At 40.7% G+C, this 23,118-nt stretch overlaps 1 protein-coding gene across 5 annotated transcripts in view; it reads right to left on the bottom strand.

The window, feature by feature from the left end:
- The window catches only part of Tfcp2 (transcription factor CP2), a 55,172-nt gene that overhangs the window by 5,543 nt on the left and 26,511 nt on the right, over positions 1–23,118 (bottom strand). For 4 of the 5 annotated variants that reach the window (XM_042668817.1, XM_042668818.1, XM_042668820.1 and 1 more), the window contains exons 4-14: positions 22,175–22,251; positions 18,569–18,674; positions 14,615–14,721; positions 12,259–12,411; positions 10,162–10,272; positions 9,030–9,118; positions 5,705–5,753; positions 5,048–5,141; positions 4,102–4,192; positions 1,682–1,824; positions 1,069–1,211 (exon numbers count right to left, since the gene is read on the bottom strand). In XM_042668817.1, coding sequence (XP_042524751.1) covers positions 1,069–1,211; positions 1,682–1,824; positions 4,102–4,192; positions 5,048–5,141; positions 5,705–5,753; positions 9,030–9,118; positions 10,162–10,272; positions 12,259–12,411; positions 14,615–14,721; positions 18,569–18,674; positions 22,175–22,251 — 1,163 coding nt within the window. The remainder of the gene's footprint in view (positions 1–1,068; positions 1,212–1,681; positions 1,825–4,101; positions 4,193–5,047; positions 5,142–5,704; positions 5,754–9,029; positions 9,119–10,161; positions 10,273–12,258; positions 12,412–14,614; positions 14,722–18,568; positions 18,675–22,174; positions 22,252–23,118) is intronic. The other variant, XM_042668821.1, reaches the window with a different exon arrangement.

Here is a 23,118-nt window from a genome sequence, read left to right as displayed (position 1 = left end):
TGGCTCACACTGCTGAGGAGTGAGCTGCTCAGGAGGCTGAGATCTTAGGACTGTGTTTCCAAGGCATTAAAATCCATGAGATTCATTTCCAGTTAACCACCAAAAAGCTGGAAGTGGGGCTGTTATTCAAGTGGTAGAGCACCAGCCTTGCACAAAAAAACTAAGAGATAGCACCCAGGCCTTGAGTTCAAGCCCTAGTACTGGCACACACAAAAAAGTCTGAAACCTCTGGTTTAGAAAATAGAGCTCTAGGGGCTGGGAATGTGGCTTAGTGGTAGAGTGCTTGCGTAGCATGCATGAAGCCCTGGGTTCAATTCCTCAGTACCACATACACAGAAAAGGCCAGAAGTAGCACTGTGGCTCAAGTGGTAGAGTGCTAGCCTTGGGCAAAAGAAGCTAAGGTACAGTGCCCAGGCCCTGATTTCAAGCCTCAGCACTCGCAAAAAAAAAAAAAGAAAAGAAAAGGAGAGAGAGAGAGAGAAAGAGAGAGAGAAAAAAGAAAGGAAATATAAAGCTCTAGCTATTTTCTCTAGCTAGTGGCTCACGCCTGTGATCCTATCTACTTAGGTGGCTGAGTTCTGAGGACTGCAGTTTGAAGCCAGCACAGGAAGGAGTCTGAGACTCTTATCTCTAATTAACCACCAGAAAAGCCAAAAGTGGGGCTGTGGCTCAAGTGGTAGAACACCAACCTTGAACTTCCAGGCCCTAAGTTCAAGCCCTAATACTGGTACTGGCATGCGTGCATGTACGAGGGCGCGCGCGCACACACACACACACACACACACCATAATACTAGTACTGGCGCATACACACACACATACACCATAATACTGGTACTGGCGCATACAGACACACCATAATACTGGTACTGGTGCGTACACACAGACACAGACACACAGACACAGACACACACACAGACACACACACACAGACACACACACACACACACACCGAGAAGAAGAAAGAAAATAAGCTCTGACCTAATAAAATTGATTATACTCTTGTTATATGTCCTCACAAATTCAATTATCATCTGGTAATCAACTGTACTGAAAAAAAAATATCTACCTCATCGCTGATAAGCACATGAATTCCTGTTGGTCCCTGTTTGTAAATCTGGCTAATTTGTCGAGGAGAAATGCTGAAAAGCTGAGCGATTTTTTCTGTCAATTCAACAGCTGTCAGTTCTTCTAGATAGATTGCATGGTATACTGAAAGGGGGAGAAAACAACCATAGTCAGTACAAAAGTTAGTTCTCTGCATTCATAGGTAATCTGACCATTAGGAATGTCCACTTTTCTCTAAGACTCAGATATCATATTGCCGGTGTACAGATCATGGTTCTTTGGCTATGAGATGTAGGACAAGTTATTTTCTTCATTTAAATGTTGGCAAAAATAACATTTACAACAAAGAGATTATTAGTTATAAAATTTAAAGTGTATAAAAAGTGTTGGGGCCAAGTGCTAGAAGCTCATACCTGTAATCCTAGCTACTCAGGAAGCTAAGATCTAAGAATTTCAGTTCAAAGCCAGCCTAGGCAGGAAAGTCCGTGAGACTCATCTCCAATTAACCACAAGAAAACCAGAAGTGGTGCTGTGGTGATTTGATAAATGCCCATCACACATGCCCATAAGTCTTATTTTCACCTTTCTGTCCTGGTCTGCCCAGAACCACCTACCGAAGAAAGTACCATTTGAGTCTCCATCCTCATGCTTCTGCTGTGGCTGCTGCTGCTGTTGCTGTTGCTGCTGCTGTTGCTGCTGCTCCCGCAACTGCAATGATTCCTGACAGACATATATGGTTAATCTTGGACGCACCATCCTAAGGAGGTAGAAAAGAACTGTTAGTTTTATAGTTTTTATGGTAAGTACATTGTGAGATTGTATGTCTACATTGCTAGACCAGTGGTTGAGAAGTGGCAGTTCATGGAACAAATACAATTCATGATTATATTTTTTGTTTTTTTTGTTGGTCGTGGGGCCTGAACTCTGGGCCTGGGCGCTGTCCCTCAGCTCTTCAGCTCAAGGCTAGCGCTCTACCACTTGGGCCACAGTGACACTTCCAGCTTTTTCTGTTTATGTGGTGCTAAGGTATTGAAACCAGGGCCTCATGCATGCAAGACAAGCACTCTACCACTAAGCCACCTTCCCAGCCCGCATGTATATGTTTTATTAGCTCCTCAGTGATTGTTTCTGTTCTTGAATGTGAATTAGTTCCAAAAGGAGACATCTGACAAAACTTTGACTTTTCTTAAAAACTCAGTTCTGGCAATCTAGGATCCTCATTCTCACATGAAAACAATCTCTTACGTGTTATATGTATTCTTCAGCAAAACCTTGGCATTCCTTCATACCTGTGTGGCTCCTGTGGTCATTTCAATTTGTGGGTTCTGGTGTAAAGATTAAAAATAATCAAAGTGCAGTCAGGAGCCAATTGCTCAGTCATCAATAATCCTAACTACTCAGGAAGCTGAGATCTTAGGATCGCAGCTCGAAGCTAGCCCTGACAGGAGAGTCCACGACACTTAGCTATAATTAACCACCACAAAATCATAAGTGGTGCTGTGGCTCAAAGTAGTATAATACTAGCTTTGAGCAAAAGAGCTCAGGGACAATGCTGAGCCCTGAGTTCAAGCCCTACAACCAACAAAAGGGGGGAAAAACCCTCAAAATAGATGACTATTTTGTAGATCAGGTTCAAATACATATTTTTTTTCTTTAAAAATGCTACTACAGCTGGGCGCCAGTGGCTAATGCCTATAATCCTAGTTGCTCAGGAGGCTGAGCCCAGACAATACTCTTACCTCAGCTTCAGAAGTACTGGGATTATAGGTATTCAACTTACTACTATTTGTTTTGTTTCTTTCAAAGCCCTTATCATTATCCAAAATACTTATTGTTTATATCTGTCATTCTCCTTATTAGAAAGTAAATGTTGCCAAGGTGTAGTGGTTCCTGGTCTACTTGGGAGGTGAAGATTGGAAGATTGGGGGATCATGGTTCAAGACTAGTCTGGGCAAAAAAAGTTAGTGAGATTTCCCCCACCATTGCCACCATCTCCCCTGTCTGAAGATAATGAAATGTGGGACTCTGCCAGAAAATAACTAAAGCAAGAACAAGGGCTGGAGACATGGCTCAGGTGGTAGAGCACCTGCACAGCAAATTGAGGCCCTGAGTTCAAACTCCAGTACAACCAAAAAAAAAAGGTAAACTCTACATCTTGTCTGTTTGCTTACCAGTTTATCTATAAAACCTACAAAAGTACTTGGCTCATGCTGAAGACAATTAATATTTTCTAGATGAAAAAACAACCTGGAAATGAAAAAACTGGGATTGCATGGAGAATTCCTTAGATCAAATGTATGAAAGGGTACTCATTTTGGCAGCACATATACATCTGTCTTTATTTGGTATATGGCTGGCATTTCCAAAAATGTTTTGAGCCATGCTGGTGGCTCGCACCTATAAATCCTAGCTACTCAAGAGGCTGAGATCTGAGGACTGCAGCAGTTCAAAGCCAGCTTGGGCAGGAAAGTATATGAGACTCTAATCTCCACTAAACCACCAAAAAAGCTAGAAGTGAAGATTTGGCTCAAGTGGTAGAGTGCTAGCCTTGAGCAAAAGAGGCTCAAGAATAGTGCCTAGGCCCTGAGTTCAAGCCCCAGGACTAACACACACACAAAAAAAAATAATTAAAAGAAAAACACAAGTTTTGACTTGGACAGTATGGCTCAAGTAGTATCTGTTTACCTAGAAAGCTTGAGGCTCTGGGTTTAAACTCCAGAACTGGAAGGAAAAAAAAGTTTGACAAGATTTATGTAACTATATGCTGAATCCCTGAGTCCAACTTCATTGCTTTTTTTTTTTTTTTTTGGGTCCGGTCGTGGGGCCTGAACTCTGGGCCTGGGCACTGTCCCTCAGCTCTTCAGCTCAAGGCTAGTGCTCTACCACTTGAGCCACAGCACCACTTCCGGCTTTTTCCTTTTTGCTTATGTGGTGCTGAGGAATCAAACCCAGGGCCTCATGCATGCAAGGCAAGCGCTCTACCACTGAGCCACCTTCCCAGCCCTTCATTGCTATGTTAACAGCAATTACATACCGGCCTTTTAATGCATTAAAAAGTCTGATTCCATCTGCAGGGCCACAGATTTGGATCACATCATCTCTAGTTAGTTTCAATAAATCTGCCCCTGGAATGAATATAAGAAAATAAGTGATAAAGGCAAAGATTCTCTTCATTAATGGCTATTAAAATGGGTCTTTTACAAGGATACCTCATCACCAGCAGGTTACAGCCTATCATGGCATATAGACCCTTATATAGACTCCTGTCTGCGCTAATGTCTCAGTTCTCATCCACCTAACTCCTCCACTTAACCCGATGCTTTCATTGATTTGTTGAATAAGGAAATTCTTCTTCCTTCTGAAATACCCTCCTACCATGTGACCAAGACTCCTATCACACAAGATTTACCTGACATGTTACATGTGTTCCCTAACACTAGGCCATCCCCTGAACATCTCTCTTGATATACACTTCCACTGGACCACCTATCTACTAGTGTTTAATGTTCATGTGATTTTTTTTATATGAGATGATGAATGATTTCTCTGATCACCAAGTATGCCTTATTCATTTGTGTACTCCTACCGCTGCTCGTACACAAGTGCTGACCAAAAGTAGATGTTGTAAATGAAATACAATATAGAGACATCAAGGGAAAAATTCAGATTATCTACAAATGTCCCTTAATAAAATATTGTATGGAAATTACATTTGAAAAAGTGTTGCATGGAATAAGTATTTTAAAGCTAAAATGAGTTCAAACTAAGAGGTGCTTTTAAACTGATGAAAAAGCCAGGAGTAGTTAATAAACACTGTACACATAAATGGACTTCTCAAACTGAAACTCCCTTATACAACCAATTGATGATCAACTAAAAAAAGGAAAGAAACACTACCCCCATCACATCAATACCAGAAGACCCTAGAATGCAAGTAAATATCCCATTCTGGGGAAAAGAAAAGGAAAGGCAAATTTCACCTGAAAAGTTGGTAAAAAGTCTTGTAAATGTAGAAAACCGGTTTCGATGCAACCACTGTTGAGCTTCCTGAGGTGTGGTTGTTGGCAAAAGGTTCTGAAAGGGAGAAAGCATTTATTTTTAGTTGCTAAAGAGATTCATCTGTTACCTCGTTAGGTACACTGCCAGTCAAACACACCTATAAACCCACACTCAGATAGGCCTAGTTTGTTTACAATTATTTACATCATATCAGTATCTTTCTCTAATCATGAAAGCTACCATAGAGTTTTATATTTATCTCCCTGACTAAACTATAAGCTCTTTAAATTCAATGGTACCTGTAAGAATAGCTATAAGGAAGATGAAGTGGGAAGCTCATTTAAGCCACAAGTTTGAGACCAGCATAGGGAACATCGTGACACTCCATCCCCAAATTTTTTTTAAAAAAATGTTTAAACAAAGTCTGAAAAACAAGACAAATAGAAAGCTGAGGGAGAAAAAAAAGAAACCAAAAAACTTTTATTTCAAGGTCTTGAGTTATCAATTTATATTTTAGATCCCTAGCATGATTTCTGGCTCAGAGTGAAAATTCAATAAACAAATGAGTGTATAACATTCCCTAACAATTGGGCATTTATATAGAATCACAAATAAGTGACATTCAGCTTTAGACTTACATCTGTGACTGGAGGGGGCGGCTCTGGCTGATGGTTTGGTGAACCATTTCTAAAGAAACATTTAAAATGAAGGGATGAGTCCATGACACATACTAGGGTTCATTATCTCATTCTTCATCTTCTAATTAAAGATTTAACTTAGAGATTTGAAAAAAACTGTGCTCTCTTAAAATATTTATTTTTTCTTGGGTCCGGTTGTGGGGCCTGAACTCTGGGCCTGGGCGCTGTCCCTCAGCTCTTCAGCTCAAGGCTAGCGCTCTACCACTTGAGCCACAGCGTCACTTCCGGCTTTTTTTTTTTTCTGCTTATGTGGTGCTGAGGAATCGAACCCAGGGCCTCATGCATGCAAGGCAAGCGCTCTACCACTGAGCCACCTTCCCAGCCCTCTTAAAATAGTCTTAACAACATAGTTTTTCAGTTTATGTCAACCTAAAACCCTGATAGGAAGATGGAGAAATTATATTACTTACAACATTTTTTATTACAAAAAAAAAAAACGAAAAATTTCCATAAATTGTAACTTATGACATAAATGTCATTATGACATTCATTATGTCATAATGAATATTTATAAGGGGCTGGGACTATAGCTCAGTAATACAGCACTTTCCTAGCATGACTGAAGTGGCCTAGATTCAATCTCCAGCACTATAAAAAATAAATAAGAATATTTACAAGAAATTTATTAGAATGAGAAACACTAGAAGCCAGGCACTAGTGGCTCATGCCTGTGATCCTATCAATTCAGGAGGCTGAGCTCTGAGGATTGACGTTTAAAGCCTAACTCTGGCAAGTTAGTGAGACTTCATCTCCATTTAACCAGTAAATGAGTTGGAATAGAGGTATGGCCCAAGTGGCACAGAACCAGTCATGCATGAAAAGCCAAGCAAGAGCACAGGTCCTAAATGAGGCGCTGGTGCCTCAGCCTGTCATCCTAACTACTCAGGAGGCTGAGATCTGAGGAGCACAATTGGAAGCCAGCTGGGGCAGGAAAGTCCATGAGGCTCTTATCTCCAATTAACCTCCAGAAAACCAGAAGTAGTGCTGTGGCTCAAAGTGAACGAAAAAAGCTCAGCGATGGCACTTAGACCCTGAGTTTAAGCCCTACAACCCAAAACAACAACAAAAAGTTTATGTCCTGGTATGGAGGGAGGGGCACAAAAAAGAAAAATATTTATAAAAATATGTATAAGGGCTGGGAAGGTGGCTCAGTGGTAGAGTGCTTGCCTTGCATGCATGAGGCCTTGGGTTTGGTTCCTCAGCACCAGATAAGCAGAAAAAGCTGGAAGTGGCACTGTGGCTCCAGTGCTAGCCTTGAGCTGAAGAGCTGAGGCTCAGAGCCCAGGCCCAGAGTTCAGGCCCCCATGACTGTCAAAAAAATAAAATAAGATATAAAATCAACTGATTTACTACTACTCCTTCTATATTACTATATTAAATATGCACATATATAGGAAAATATTGTAAGATTTATGCAATGTAATATGATCACAGTTTTATCAAGAAAAAAACAGTGTATGTATGTAGTAGGACTGACCCCCAAGGCCTTGGGCCTTGTACATGACAGGCAAGTGTACTATCACTGAGCAACACCTGATAAACAAATTTTTTGTGTGCCAGTCCTGGAGCTTGAACTCAAGGCCTAGTATCCCATAGTTTTTTCCACTTGAGCTATAGCTCCATATCTGGCTTTTTGGTGATTAAATTGGAGCTAAGCATCTCACAGACTTTCCTGCTTGAATTGGCTTCAAACCATAATCCTCAGGGCTCAGCCGCGTGAGTAGCCACTGGTGCCTTGTAAACCATTATTTTAAAGCAGCTTCAGGAATGAGTGCTATTTAATTTGTGATCCAAAGGCTATCTTCACATCTCTGACTTTTTTTTTCTTCTTCTGATTTTGGATTATCTGCTTCCCTAATGTCTGCTTCCTTTATGAGAGAAAAAGTCACACCTAATAGTGAATTACAGAGGAAAAAAAAAGAAAATGTAAAGCACAATTCTTAAACTCTATGTACAGTACTTTAAGATGCTTATAAATAGATGGTATCATCCTTGTAGTTGGTGAGGAAAAAAATTCTTTAAAATGGTATATGTACATGTCTATTATCCCAGCTACCTAGAAGGCTGAAGCAGAAGACTAATTTCAGCCCACGAATTCAAGGCCAGCTCATCTCAACTAAAAAAAAGAAAAAAAGAATAATGCTGAAGTTTTAGTTTAGCCTGAGCTGCAAAATTCAAGTATGATATTCAAACTTACTAATTATCTCAGGGCCCTATACTATATTTCTTCTAAAACTACTACTTCTTTCTGTTGGTAATTGTTACATTTAAGCTACTTTAAATATTTCAAGAAGTAGATCAAACATAGAACCCAACTAAATCAAAAAGCAAACATTATGATCCATCAATACACACACATTTGCTAGCTTATTTCTAAGTTTCAATATGGCTATAAGGAATACATGCTAAACACTAGGACTATAAACCAACTATTTTTTAAAACTAGAGTTGATATCAATACTCACTTTCAAATATCTCTGATAATAAAAGACAATACAGCAAAATTAACTGCATCCCAGGGATACTTAAATTTTATTTTGGCTATCATCTTAAAGGCCCCTAAAAATGATTAAGAACATTGGTTTTTTTCTCAGTGCTGGGAATGAAACCCAAGGCCTTGTTTATACTAGACAAGTGCTCTACTACTAAGAAATATCCTCTCCCCACTACAGACTTTAGTGTCTAAACAACTGTGCTTTCAATACTAAGTAACATTCCCTGCTGCAGGTATGAAGAAGTAAATAATACAAGGTGAGCAGTAAGAGGGCAAATCAAGAAACCCAGATAGGCTAGGTGCTAGTGGCTCATGTCTATAATCCTAAAGATTCAGGAGACTGAATTCAGATTTCAGGAGGCTAAGACCTAAGGGATGTGGCCCAAGTGGTAGAGCACCAACCCTGAGCAAAAAAAAAGCTAAGCAAGAGCTCTATTTCAAGGCCCGGTACACAGAAGTGCACGCGCGTGCACACATGTGCACACATGGAAACCACCCAGATAATTAGTCTCATAGTTGCTAAAAATTGACCATAAATGTTTTGGTATCTCTAATGCTATTTCTGAGGAGGAAGGAAAAAGAAGGAAGAAAAAAAGGCTATATTAAAATCTTTAAGTCTCTTTTGAAGATAATCCAAATTTTAGTTAATATAAAAAATTATCAAAGACTGACCAAATAGAAATACTTGTTGATTTGGAAAGATACTATGTGTGGAAATATAATGAAGTACATATTTAGTACAAATACAAGCCAATTTCATTTTCGACTTACCCTTCCCCAAGGGAAAAACTGCTATGGGAACTGTTGAAGCCAGGTGATGGGGAGTTATTAACGTATGTGATCTCAGGCCATGGAGAACACTGAAAACAGAGGACAGATTTGATAAAGAAAAGCACATTTCACGCCAGTGCAGGTGGCTAGCTACTCAGGAGGCTGAGATCTGAGGATCACGATTCAAAGCCAGCCCGGACAGAAAAGTCCAGAAAAGTCCGTGAGACTTTTATCTCCAATAAACCACTAGAAAACCAGGAAGTGGCGCTATGGCTCAAGTGGTAGAGCGCTCGCCTTGAGCTGAAGAGCTGAGGGACAGCACCCAAGCCCAGAGTTCAAGCCCTACCACCGACAAAAAAGAAAAAGAAAAAGAAAGAGCACATTTCACTCTAATGGCCCATTAAATATTGTTATTTCAAAAGCATATCTTTTTTTTTTCTTGCCAGTCCTGAGGCTTGAACACAGGGCCTGGCCACTGTCCCTGATCTTCTTTTGTTCAAGGCTAGCACTCCACCACTCGAGCCATAACACCATTTGTGGCCTTTTCTGTTTATGTGGTACTGAGAAATCAAACGTAGGGCTCCATGCATGCAAGGCAAGCAATCTACCACTAAGCCACCTTCTCAATAGCCTATCTTAATTAGTAAATCTTTATTCTTTTGAGGTTTCGGTAAGCAAAAACAAAAAATGCTCAGAAGTAAAATTAGAGTGGGCTAGAAATTAAATGATATATATTTCTCTCTTAAGAGTGAAGATTGGGGCTAGGAAGGTGGCTCAATGGTAGAGTGCTTGCCTTGCATGCATGAGGCCCTGGGTTCGATTCCTCAGTACCACATAGACAGAAAAAGCCAGAAGTAGTGTTAAGGCTTAAGTGGTAGATCACTAGCCCTGAGGTGAAGAGCTGAAGGACAGTGCCCAGGCCCCATGACTGACAAAAAAAAAAGTGAAGATGAAGGGATGTATGTCAATAGTAGTGGTCTGTCTGCCTAGCATGTGTAAAGCCCTGGTTTGATTATGAGCCCCACAGGAAATGAAGAGACAGGAACAAGAGAGAGAGGAGGGGGGAGAGGGGAAGGAGAGAGAGAAAATGAAAAAAATAGGCTGAAATTTTCACCAAAAGAAATCCTTTTACCTCTGTAAGAATGGTTGTCTCATAAGATGGTTGATATTTTTCCTTTTCATGTGGTGTTCGTTTCTCCATTTTTTCTCTGTCTGTTTTTTGCTTCCTGTCTGCACCTTTGGGCTAAAATAAGAAATATTTTGTCTTATACCTAAGTACTCATCTTCTTGAAAACACATGTTCACATATAAAACTTACATATACAATGATGCAAAGACAAGAAACATTACCATCTAAGTCTGAAAACAAAATTGAAATGTTGCTTGGGATTAGAAAGGAATGACAGGCCAGGTGTGATATATACCTACCACCCCAGCAACTCAGGAGGCTGAGGAAGAATACTGCAGTAGAGGCCAGGTAAATCATAAGTTTGAGGCCACCTTGGGCAATTCAGAAAGACTCTCTTAAGTCTCAAAATAATTCACATAGTGTAATCTTACTTTGTTTCAAAGAGGGCAAACTATGTATATACCTATGTAAACATTTGTATAAAAGCAGTTATGACAGTGTCTACTTCTGGGGAGAAGTTGGGAAATTTCTCTTTCTTTTATTTTTATTTTTGCCAGTATAGAGGTTTCAAGGGCTTGTACTCACTCAGCCAGAACTCTACCTCTTGAACCACACCTCTACTTCTGGCTTTTTGCCAGAATTGGCTAATTGGAGATAGTACCATGAACTTTTCTGCCCATGCTGGCTTTGAACTCCAATCCTCTGTATCTCAGCCTCCTGAGTAGCTAGGATTACAAGTATAAGCCACTAACACCCAGCTCCTGAATTCTTTTATATTATCAAATATCTTAGAATGAGAATATATTTATGAAGGCAATAAAAATAAAGACCTGAACTCCATCTTTTAACCACCTACTCAGGAAATGGAAGTTAGAAAGATTACAGTTGGAGGCTAGTCCAAGCAAAAAGTTAGCAAGCAAAACATTAGAAAGACCCTATCTTAACAAACAAGGTACAATGGTATGTCTCCAGCTAGGCTAGGTGGGAGGCCCTGGGTAGGAGGATCATGGTCCCAAGGCTAGCTCTGTGGAAAAAGCATGAGGCATTCTCTAAAATATAACTTAAGCAAAAAAGAGCTGGAGGTTTGGCTCCAGTGGTAAAGTACCTGCCTAGCAAATACGAGGCCCATAACTCAACCCCCTGTACCACCTAGGTCAAGATAAGATGAACTATGATGCTGGGTGCTAGTGCCCCACACCTGTAATCCTAGCTATTCAGGAGGCTGAGATATGAGGATTATGTTCAAAGCCAGCCTGAGCAGACAAATTCTGAGAGATTTTCATCCCCACTTAGCCAGCAAAACACTGGAACTGAAGCCAAGTGCCAGTGGCTCACATCTGTAATCCTAACTGCTCAGGAGGCTGAGATCTGAGGATCATGGTTTGAAGCCAGCCCAGGCAGGAAACGCCATGAGACTTTTTTTTTTTTTTTTTTTGGGGGGGGGGGGGGGGTCCAGTCGTGGGGCCTGAACTCTGGGCCTGGGCGCTGTCCCTCAGCTCTTCAGCTCAAGGCTAGCGCTATACCACTGAGCCACCTTCCCAGCCCATCCATGAGACTTTTATCTCCGATAAACTACACAAAAAAAGCTGCAAGTAGCACTGTGGCTCCAAGTAGTAGAGTACTTGCCTTGAGCAAAAAAGAAGCGCAGGGACAGTGCCTAAGTCTAGAGTTCAAGCCCCAGAACTGCCCCCCCCCCCAAAAAAGCGGAACTATAGGTGAGGCTCAAGTAGTACAGCACCAACTGTGGCTATCAATACAAGGATCTGAGTGCAAATCCTAGTGCATACACTCACAAAGATGATCAATTATGAGTATAATAAAAACATTCATCTCTCCATAATTTTGTAAGCTTTAGAAGAGCTTATACTTTCAACAGGCTTCAATACGAATGCATGATTTTGTTTGTCTCTTTTTCCAAGTTCTTACTATCCTGTGACCATCTCCATATGTATCAGTGGACCAAGTATCTTAGTAATTATTTCAGTAATTTTTAGCTTAGACAGTCTGCATAGTCCAGTTAACTTTCTAACTTGGTAACTTACATTAAAGTAGAATTACAAGGAAAAAGGATCCAAGGGCCAGTACATTGCCCAAGAATACCTTGAAGACTTTGATCTGGCAGCTGGCTGAATGTAAGTGCTCAGTATATTCCCCATTTTCATTCTCCTTGAAGGTATCAATTTGTACTCGGAATGGCACTCCCTTTTCTCCACCATGTTTCCTCATAGTAAACTCTGTGCTAATACAATGTACCTGAAAAGAATACAACATAAAAACATCAGTATAGCTAGCAATCCAAACCAATCAGTGATATATTTTGAGTAATTACCCATAGCAAAACTTTTTAATAGGCCATTTATGAACACTCATAAAAACTGTTTCCTCTTTTTTTTTTTTTTTGTCCGGTTGTGGGGCCTGAACTCTGGGCCTGAGCACTGTCCCTCAGCTCTTCAGCTCAAGGCTAGTGCCCTACCACTTAAGCCACAGCGCCACTTCTGGCTTTTTTCTTTTTGCTTATGTGGTGCTGAGGAATCGAACCCAGGGCCTCAGGCATGCAAGGCAAGCGCTCTACCACTGAGCCAACTTCCCAGCCACTGTTTCCTCTTTTTGATCTTGAAGAAAATATGGTCTAATGAAGGAAATGAGAAAAAAATTAACAAAAACCCTTGTTTCCACTGAAAATTTTAAATTGTTTGCAAATTCAAACAAAATAAATGTACAGATCTAATGCTATATGTTGAACCTGCTGTAAGGAATTAAATTTATTATCTGCTTCAGAGAACATAGTCTATAGGAGAAAGACTACTATTAGTAAAGCTTCTTATGTAAGATAGCTTTTACAAAGAAGAGGCACATGGCTAGGAATATGGCTTAATGGTAGAGTGCTTGCCTAGCATGCATGAAGCCCTGGGCTCAATTCCTCAGTACCACATGAACAGAAAAAAAACTGGAAGTGGCACTGTGGCTCAAGTGGTAGAATGCCAGCCTTGAGCAAAAGAAGCTCAGGGACAGTGCCCAGGCCCTGAGTTCAAGCCCCCAGACTGGCAAAAAAAAGAGGAGGCACAGTCTGGCTTGAAAAAATAGTGAATATGCACGCTTACAGAAACGGTAGAGGGTATGATTTGCCTGGCTACTGTTTAAAGTCTAAGATTGGTGAATTTTTTTTGGGGGGGGGTTGGTCATGAGGTTTGAACTCTGGTTATAGGCACTGACCCTGAGCACTTCAGCTCAAGGCAAGTGCTCTACCACTTGAGGCACAGTGCCATCTCCAGTCTTCTGATGATTAAGGGAGGATAAGAGTTTCACGGACTTTCCAGCTCATGCTGGCTTTGAATGGTGATCCTCAGATCTCAGCCTCCTGAGTAGCTAGGATTACAGGCGTGAGCCACCTGCTTAAGACTGGTAAATCTTAATAGTGGAACCTTGTCTGATTGATCACTTACTAGCTTAGGTTAAGTTATTAAACCATTCTAAGTCTCAGACTATTCCTACCTCACAGAGCTAGTTATTGTTCAAAGTCTTAAATTCATGTATACAAAGGGTTTGACTAACAAAGTCATTATTTCAGTAAATTATTGGCTATCATTACTACAAGGAAAGAATTTTGGGGGTATAGAAATTTGAACTCAGGGCCTTGCACTTGAGCCATGGTTCCAGCCCAGCTTTTTGCTGCTATTTTGGAGATGGAGGCTTGTAGACTTTTCTCTCTGGGTTGGTTTGAATCTAGATTCTCTGTATCTCAGCCTCCTGACTAGCTAGGATAACAGGCATGAGCCACTAGCACCAAGCTATAAGTAAAAGATTTTTGGGAAGGAATCATTCAAAGGACATAATCTGTGAATAAAATTTTAAGTATGCAACTGTTCAAAATAATTTTATGGATAATAGTGAAAAATTAGAATAATTTGTACACAAATAAGCATTAGGTAAGTTATGAGACAACCAAAGAACAATACACTATGCATCCATCAGCAATTACTTTGGAGAAATGTAAGTAAATAAACAGAAAATTAGAAGAGCAATTTTTTAAAAATTCTCAATGTCCAGGCACATGCTGAGGCTTCTTGATAGGCTAGGACCCTTAAAAGATTTCCAACTAGAGGTTTAAGGTACAGCTTAGTGGCAGAATGTATTTTTAAATCTTTTTTATTGTTGGTATAAAGGTAACATACAGCAGGGTTGCAGTTACAAAAGTAAAGAGTAGATTTCCTTTTGGACATTGTCACTCCTTCCCTTGCTCTCACACATTTTCCTCACCCAAATTGTATAATTCATTTTCAACATAGTATCCAGTGAGTACCACTGCTGCATTTGTTTACCCTTTGTCCCTCCAGGTAGAATGTATTCTTATTAGCATATGTGAGGACCAGATTCATTCTTACCACCAAAATAAAATTTCAAATTAACCCATCTTCTCCTTTAAGAAACAATTTGGAATGCTTTCAGCCATTCCTACCTGAATAAACACAGATGTCCTCTTTGAAGGGTCCCATAAGAACTCCACTGTATTTAGCTGGGTTGGATTAGCTCTAGGATCTATTATGCCCACAGACATTGGGATATCTGGAAACAAAATGACAGAATTCTTACACTGGTCTCAGACTCCTGAGCTCAAGCAATCTTCCTATTTCAACTTCCCTGGTGCCAATGACTAACGGCATTTGCCACCATGCCCAGGTCTACTTGGTTTCAAATTAAAAAGCAAGGATTCATTCACCCATAGTTACAATGATTTTCATGTATCATACCCTAAACTTCTTTCTTGCAAATAAAAAAAGTCTGAATAAAAGAATTAAAATAGACTTATGCATTCTTCTTCTTCTAACCCTAACCCTAGTGGCGGGGAGGGGGAGTGCAGGCAACGTAGTGAAACCCTGTTTAAAAAACAAACAAGCCAGGCCCAGTGACTCAAGAATATAATCTTAGCTACTTGAGAGGAAGATATTGGGCAGTTTAAGACAAGCCCCATCAGAAAAGTTAACAAAGCTCCAATCAATGACTAGGCATGGGGGTGTCATCCTAGCAACAAAGGGAAGTACAAATAGGAGGGTCATAGTCCAGGTTGGTCTGGTCAGAAAGCAAGATGCTATCTTGAAAATAACCAATGTGAAAAGAGGTTGGTGTAATGGCTCAAGAGGTAGAGTGCTTACTTAACAAGTCCAAGGACATATAAACAAATGGAACAGAACCAAGAGTCTATATATTGTCAAGAGAATTCCAACAAGGGTACCAAGACTATTCAAAAGGATGAAGAATGGTCTTTCCAACAAATGCTCTTAGATATCCATCCACATGCAAAAAAAATAAAGTCAGACCTTTACCTTTGTACCATATACAAAAATTGACTCAAAATAGATCCATGACCTAAGTGACTGTAAGACCTAAAACTATAAAACATATAGGAGAAGCTTTATAACTGGATTTATATAAGACACCAAAACCTTAGCCAATTTAAAAGATAACTTTTGTGTATCAAAAGGATATTATCAAGCCAGTGCTGGTAGCTCAAGCCTGTAATCCTATTTAGTCAAAAGACTGAAATCTGAAAATCAAAGTTCACTGACCGCCTAGGCAAAAAAGACTGCAAGACACTTATCTCCAATTAACCAGCAAAAAACCAGTAATGGAGGTATGGCTTAAGTGGTAGACTGCCAGCCTTAAGCAAAAACACCAAGCAAGAGTATAAAGCTCTGAGTTCAAGCCCTAGTCCTGGTACAAAAAAAAAAAAAAAAAAGAAGACAAAAGAAAAGACAAGAAATAGCCACATACTGGTTGCTTGTGCCTATAAAATTAACCATTCAACACGCTGAAATCTGAGAATTGTAGTTTGAAGCCAGCCTGGGAAGAAAAGTCTATAAGACTCGTATCTCCAATTAACCAACAAAAAGCCAGAGGTAGAGATGTGGCCCAAATGGTAGAGCTTCAGCCTTTAGTGAAAAAGCTATAGGACAGTGCCCAGGCCCTGAGTTCAAGCCTCAGCACAAAAGGAAGAAGAAAGAGAAGGAGGAGGAAGAAGAAAGAGAAGGAGGATGAGGAAGGAGAGGGAGGAGAAGGAGGAGGAGGAAGAAGGAGGAGGGAGGAGGAGGAGGAGGAGGAAGGAGGGAGGAGGAAAGAGGGAGGAAGAAGAAGAAGAGCAAAAAGATGTCAACATAGTTAAAAGAAAACCCAAGCAGGGCACTGGTGGTCCTAGCTACTCAGGAGGCTGAGATCTGAGGATCACGGTTCAAAGCCAGCCCAGGCAGGAAAGGCCATGAGATTCTTATCTCCAATAAACCACCAGAAAACCAGAAGTGACGCTGTGGCTCAAGTGGTAGCACACTTTCCTTGAGCTGAAGAGCTCAGAGACAGCACCCAGGCCCAGAGTTCAAGCCCCACGATCGACAAGCAAAACCTGACAACTAGTGGCTCATATCTTTACCTAGCTACTTAAGAGGCTGAGATCTAAGGATTACAGTTCAAAACCATACCATGTAGAAAAGTCTGTAAGACTCTTATCTCCAATAAACTACTCAGAAAACCACAGATGTGAAGCTGTGGGTCAAGTAGTGGAGTACTAATTTTGAGCTAAAGAAACTTAAGGATAGTGCCCAGACCCTAGGTTCAAACCCAGAACCAGCACACATACACACCCACACACATACACTCTGACAAGACTTGAACAGCTAGTTATTTTCTCAAAAAATATACAAATAACCAATGTATTTCCTGTCATTATTCATAAGGAAAAATCAAATCAAAACCATAATGAGATACCACTTCACACTCATTAGAACAGTTATTACAAGAAGAGGAGGGAAGAAGAGGGGGGAAATAGGAGGAGAAGGAGAGAGAAGAAGAAGAAGGGAGAAGGGAGAGGAGAGGAAGGAGGAGAAGGTGGTGGAGAAGAAGGTCAGTCTGGAGATGGAGGTCAGTGACAGGGTGCTTTCCTAGCATGGACAAGGCCCAGGGTTCCACTCTAAGAACAAGGAAGAAAGGGAGGGAAGGAGGAAAGGGGAGGGAAGGAGGGAAAGAAAAAGAGATAGAAGTATTAGTAAGGATATGGGAACTTGGAACTCTGAGCACTAATGAGAATGTAAAATGTATAGCCACTTCAAAAACAATATACTCATTCCTCAGAAAAATTTAAACTAGAATTACCAGATGATCCAGAAATCTCAATTTTGGGTATTTATGCAAAAAAGAAATGAAAGCAGACACTCAAACAAATAGCAGCATTATGGGGCTGGGAATGTGGCTTAGTGGTAGAGTACATGTTTAGCAAGCCCTGTGTTTGATTCCTTAGTACCACATAAAACAGAAAAAGCTGGAAGTGGCACTGTGGCTCAAGTGGTAGAGTGTTAGCCTTGAGCACAAAGAGGCTTAGGAACAGAGCCCAGGCCCTGAGTTCAAGCCCCAATACTAGCAAAAAAAAAAAAAAAAGCAGCATTATCCACAATATTCAAAAGATGGAAGGAAGCAATCTGTGTATACATTAACAGATGAATAAACAAAAGACAATGTACACACACACACACACACACACACACACACACACACACTATATCTATATACCCATTCACCACAACGAAATATTACTCAGACCTAAAAAGGAAGATTTTCACATATACTACTATAAGGATAAACTCTGAAGACATTATGCCAAATAATAAAAGCCAGTCACCAAAGGACAGATACTATATGGTTTCATTTTTATGAGATACCTAGAATAGGAGCTACTAGACAGTGGGAGACAGGGAATAAAGTGTTAACTGTTTAATGTATATAGTTTTAGCTTTTCAAGATGAAAAAAGTTCTTGGGATGGATAATGCTGATAGCTGCACAAAGTAAATGTACTTAATACTATTGAAACATACTGACTAGGGTAGTAAATTCTGTTATAAAGTAAAACATTCATACCATTTTACCACAATTTAAGATAAACCAAAACCATTCTGAAGTAATGGATGCAACTGCCAAGGAACTAAAGTATTCATACTTGCTATATCAGTTTGATATCCTATATAAGTAATGTTTCTTCTTAATAAATATCCACTTCAAGCCAGGCAACTGGTGGCTCATGCCTGTAATCCTAGCTACTCAGGAGGGTGAGATCTGAGGATCAAGGTTGATTCAATGCCAGCCGGGGCAGGAAAGTCCGTGAGATCTTACCTCCAGAAAACTGGAAGTGGTGCTGTGGCTCAAGTAGTAGAGCATTTGCCTTGAGCTGAAGAGCTCAGGTACAGTGCCCAGGCCCAGAGTTCAAGCTCCACAACCCCCACCCCGCCCCCCCCAAAAAAAAAGAATCAAAAAACACATTAAAGTTCATGCTGAACCTCTAAAGCCTATAAATGAAGGTAAATGTCAAGTAAAGAAAACTAATCCTCAGCCTATAGTTAAAGGCACTTCCTATGCAACAGTCTCTTAACTCACCTATATCAAGAATCCTATCTCCTGGTCGGTTCCACCTCCAGCCTTCCAGCTGCTGATGCTCAGTGTACTGTAGCCTTCTGTCATGGAATACTACACGGAATATACTCTAAAAAGAACAACAAAGTCAGTAAACTATGCCCCTTGAAAATCAATGTAGCTGAGTCCCTGGTAGTGGGATTTTAGTCATAATCAAAATTACCTAAGAACCATTTTCCTCGAAAACCTGTACCATATTAAACTCTGTGCCTGGATAAATTTCATAATTTCTCATATGTAATCTTTTTTATTTTTACAGGAATATTAGTGCTTGAACTAAGAGCCTCATGCTTGCTAGGCTGATGCTCTACCACTGATCCATACCTCCACTTCTGTTTTCTTAGATTATTTTTTTTTAACTTTTTGAAATCGGGGGCTGGGAAGGTGGCTCTGTAATAGAGTGTTTGCCTTGCATGCATGAGGCCCTGGGTTCCATTCCTCAGCACCACATAAGCAGAAAAAGCTGGATGTGGTGCTGTGGTTCAAATGGTAGATTGCTAGTCTTGAGCTGAAGAGCTGAGGGACAGTGCCCAGGCCCAGAGTTCATGCCCCACAACCAACCAAAAAAAACAAAAACAAAAACATTTTTATAAAGGGGTTATGGTTATGTAAGTCAGATAAAGAGTACATTTTTTTTAAACAATTTTTATTTGTTATTTTTAAGCTAGGGTCTCATGTCTTGTCTGGGCCTGAACTTAGAGCAAGGGCTATCTATTTTAGGCCCCTCTGTCATAGCTGAGATGACAGGTACACACAATCATGCCCAACTTTATTCAACTGAGATGAAACCTGTGGACTTTTCTACCCAGGCCATCCTGGAAGTATATGCTCTTGATCTCAGTTCCACATATTGATTAAGAAGGGGTCTTGCAAACTTTTATACCCAGGCTGGCCTCAAGTCAAAATCCTTTCCTCAGCTTCCCAAGTAGCCAGGACTATAAGCATGAACCACCTATGCTCAATTTTGTTTTGTTTTGTTTTTGTCGCTGTTGTTGGTTGTGGAGCTTGAACTCAGGGCCTAGGCACTGTCTCTGAGCTCTTTTGCTCAAGGATAGCATTCTACTGCTTTGAGCCACAGCACCACTTCCAGTTTTTCAGTGGTAACTGGAAAGAAGTCTCATGGAGACTTTTCTGCCTGGGCTGGCTTTGAACCATGATCCTCAGATCTCAGCCTCCTGAGTAGCTAGTATTACAGCACTGGCTTGGTTTGGTTTTTAAGACAAGGTCTTGCTATGTAACCCAGGTCTCAAACCTGGTCTCAAACTCTCAATCCACTTGCCTCAGTCTCTTAAATCTTGGTATTACAGGGATGCACAACTATACCTGGCTTATAATCTTCATTAATATAATTGGCATCACATTTAAAATGTCAACGTACTTCTATGTAAAACATTTCTATGTACTTTCACTGTTATGCTTTGTAATGTCTAGCTTAGCCCTTCAGGTATATAAGCAAAACTCACCACTTCCCCTGCTTGCTAACCTATCATACAATCAATGAAAGTTGTGAGACCTATTTCCATCAACTTTCCTTTTGTTACTCTTACTTTGTGAAGGTGCCTATTAATCCCTCCCATCACTTTTCACAATTCTACTAAAACTGTTCCAGCTGTGCTGTGAATTCTCAAAATCCTTACTGTCTATCTACAAAGTGAATTGCTACTCATCAACAGCAAGGTTCCACCTTTGTTTGTTACATTTTTATTTTATGTACAAAGAACTATCATAGTCTTTTTTCATTGAGTGGATGTTCTGGGAGAGCCATTCAAAGATCACCTGGTACAACTGAATGAAGCCTGTATCCTGCAGGTACTAACAGAAACATGCTGACACTCGTTGAACCTCCATTTCTGGATCAGATAAGTCTAATTTGAGCAGAATGGCAAGAGTGAGAATTCTGACCAGATTTTTATGGGTAACTCCAACAGAGCTGCTTTCAGGGATGCAGCAAGGCCAAGGATAGATCATATCAACGGTACTTTCTATTTATCTTGCCACAAATACCAGGAATCCAAAGAGCTATTGAAGCTCCTCTAAAGATCTCAAGGAGAGCTGGGGGAAGCTCAGTGCCAGAGTGCTTGCCTACTATATGTGAGGCTTGGGGTTGGTTCCATCCTAATAACATACACAAAACAAAAATCTTGCCAGGCGCTGGTGGCTCATGCCTGTAATCCTAGCTACTCAGGAGGCTGAGATCTGAGGATCGTGGTTTAAAGCCAGCCTGGGCAGGAAAAGTCTGTGAGACTCTTATCAATAAACCACCAATAAACCACCAGTAAACCAGAAGTGGCTCTGTGGCTCAAGTGGTAGAGCACTAGCCTTGAGCTGAAGAGCTGAGGGACAACACCCAGGCCCAGAGTTCAAGCCCCATGACTGACCAAAAAAAAAAAAAATCTCAAAATTAAAAAAAATAAGTTAGCTGTGGGTGCTGGCGGCTCACACCTGTAATCCTAGCTAATTAGGAGGCTTAGGATCATGATTTGAAGCCAGCCCAAGCAGGAAAGTCCATGAGACAGTTAGCTCTAATAAACTACTCAGAAAAAGCCAAAAATAGAGCTCAGTGGTAGATCACTAGCCTTGAGCAAAAAGAAGCTCAGGGTCAGCGCATAGGCCCTGAGTTCATGCCCTAGGACTGGCACAAAAAGAAAAAAAACATGCCGGCGGTTCACACCTGTAATCCTAGCTACTCAGGAGGCTGAGATCTGAGGATCACAGTTCGAAGCCAGCCCAGGCAGAAAAGTCCATTAGACTCTTTTTTTTTTTGGGGGGTCCAGTCGTGGGGCCTGAACTCTGGGCCCGGGCGCTGTCCCTCACCTCTTCAGCTCAAGGCTAGCACTCTACCACTTGAGCCACAGCGCCACTTCCGGCTCTTTTCTTTTTTCTTATGTGGTGCTGAGGAATCGAACCCAGGGCCTCATGCATGCAAGGCAAATGCTCTACCACTGAGCCACCTTCCCAGCCCCTAGACTCTTATCTCCAATAAATTATCCAAAAAAAGGTGGAAGTGGCACTGTGGCTCAAGTGGTAGAGGGCTAGCCTTAAGCACAAAGAGGCTCAGGGACAGTGCCCAGGCCTTAACTTCAAGCCCAGGACTGCCAAAAATGAAAAAGAAAAAAAAAAAGCCAGAAGTAGAGCTACGGCTCAAATGGTAGAGCACTAGCCTTTAGCCAAAAATCTCAGGGATAGCACTTGGGCTCTTAGTTCAAGCCCGAGGATTGGCAGTAGCGTGCATGCATGCAAGTGTGCGCACACACACAAATCATCATCATCATCATCATCATCATCATCATCATCTTGAAGTTACTTCATCCAAAAGCACATCATCAAGCCAGGAGACTACTCTGAACATAGACTTGTAAATCTTTGGTTTCTGCAGCTCTGAAAAATCTATATGAAGAAAGGGACCCCAAAAAACCAACAGATCAGTTTACTCTCGACCAACTGTGGCAGATAAAAAATACCATCAAGCTCTTTATAAAAGCAAAAGAATATTAAATCAAAGGTTATATACTGACCCAAAAGGGTCAGCAAAAGGATATTGTACAGAATGATTTACTTATTTTCTTTTACCTTCACCAATTTGCCATTAATTTCTGGAAGTTCCCCAAGTTTCCTATTGTCTAGCATTCGGATTTCATAAGACTGTCCTAGAAGAAAAAGGAGTCATATATTATGTCTCACAAATTAACTTACCTAGATTCAGAAAGGATGAAATTCAGTTGGCTGAATATACAAGATAACATCATTAGTATTGGTAACAATAACTATACACCTTTATAAGACATTAGGTACTACGTTAAACACACACACACACACACACACACAGACACACACACACACACACACACACACATACACAGATTATTTTATACACTAGATACAACTTCCTAATTCCTAAGTTGTTACCAATTCTCTTTTTTGTTTTTTGGTCAGTCCTGGGACTTGAACTCAGGGCCTGGACACTGTCCCTGAGCTTCTTTTGCTCAAGGCTAGCACTCTACCACTTGAGCCACAGTGCCACTTCCAGCTTTTTCTGTTTATGTGGTACTGAGGAATCAAACCCAAAGCTTCATACATGCTAGGCAAGCACTCTACCACTAAGCCACATTCCCAGCCCCTTAATCCTATTTTTACAAGTAAGAAATTGAAACAAAGATTTAAAATGAAGCTGGGTGCTGGTGGCTCATGCCTGTAATCCTAGCTACTCAAAAGGCTGAGAGCTGATGATCATGGTTCGAAGCCCAGGCAGGAAAGTCCATGAGATTCCTATCTACATTTAACCACCAGAAAACCAGAAATGGCACTGTAGCTCAAGTGGTAGAGTGCAAACCTTGAGCAAAAAGAGCTCAGAGAAAGCACCCAGGCCCTGAGTTCAAGCCCCACCACTGACAAAAAAAAGTTAAAATGACTTATCCAACGCCACATAACTGGCAAACAATAGAGCTAGGGTTTAACACTTCTCAGCCAATAACCAAATGGTAAACATAAATTAAAAAGAAGGAAATGTGAATTAA

This window comes from Dipodomys spectabilis, unplaced genomic scaffold (genome assembly GCF_019054845.1).
Source record: "Dipodomys spectabilis isolate Male_0828 unplaced genomic scaffold, ASM1905484v1 ptg000477l, whole genome shotgun sequence".
Classification (NCBI taxonomy): domain Eukaryota; kingdom Metazoa; phylum Chordata; class Mammalia; order Rodentia; family Heteromyidae; genus Dipodomys; species Dipodomys spectabilis.
Note: the sequence above shows the minus strand (reverse complement) of the source record. Positions and strands in the feature narration are given on the sequence as shown.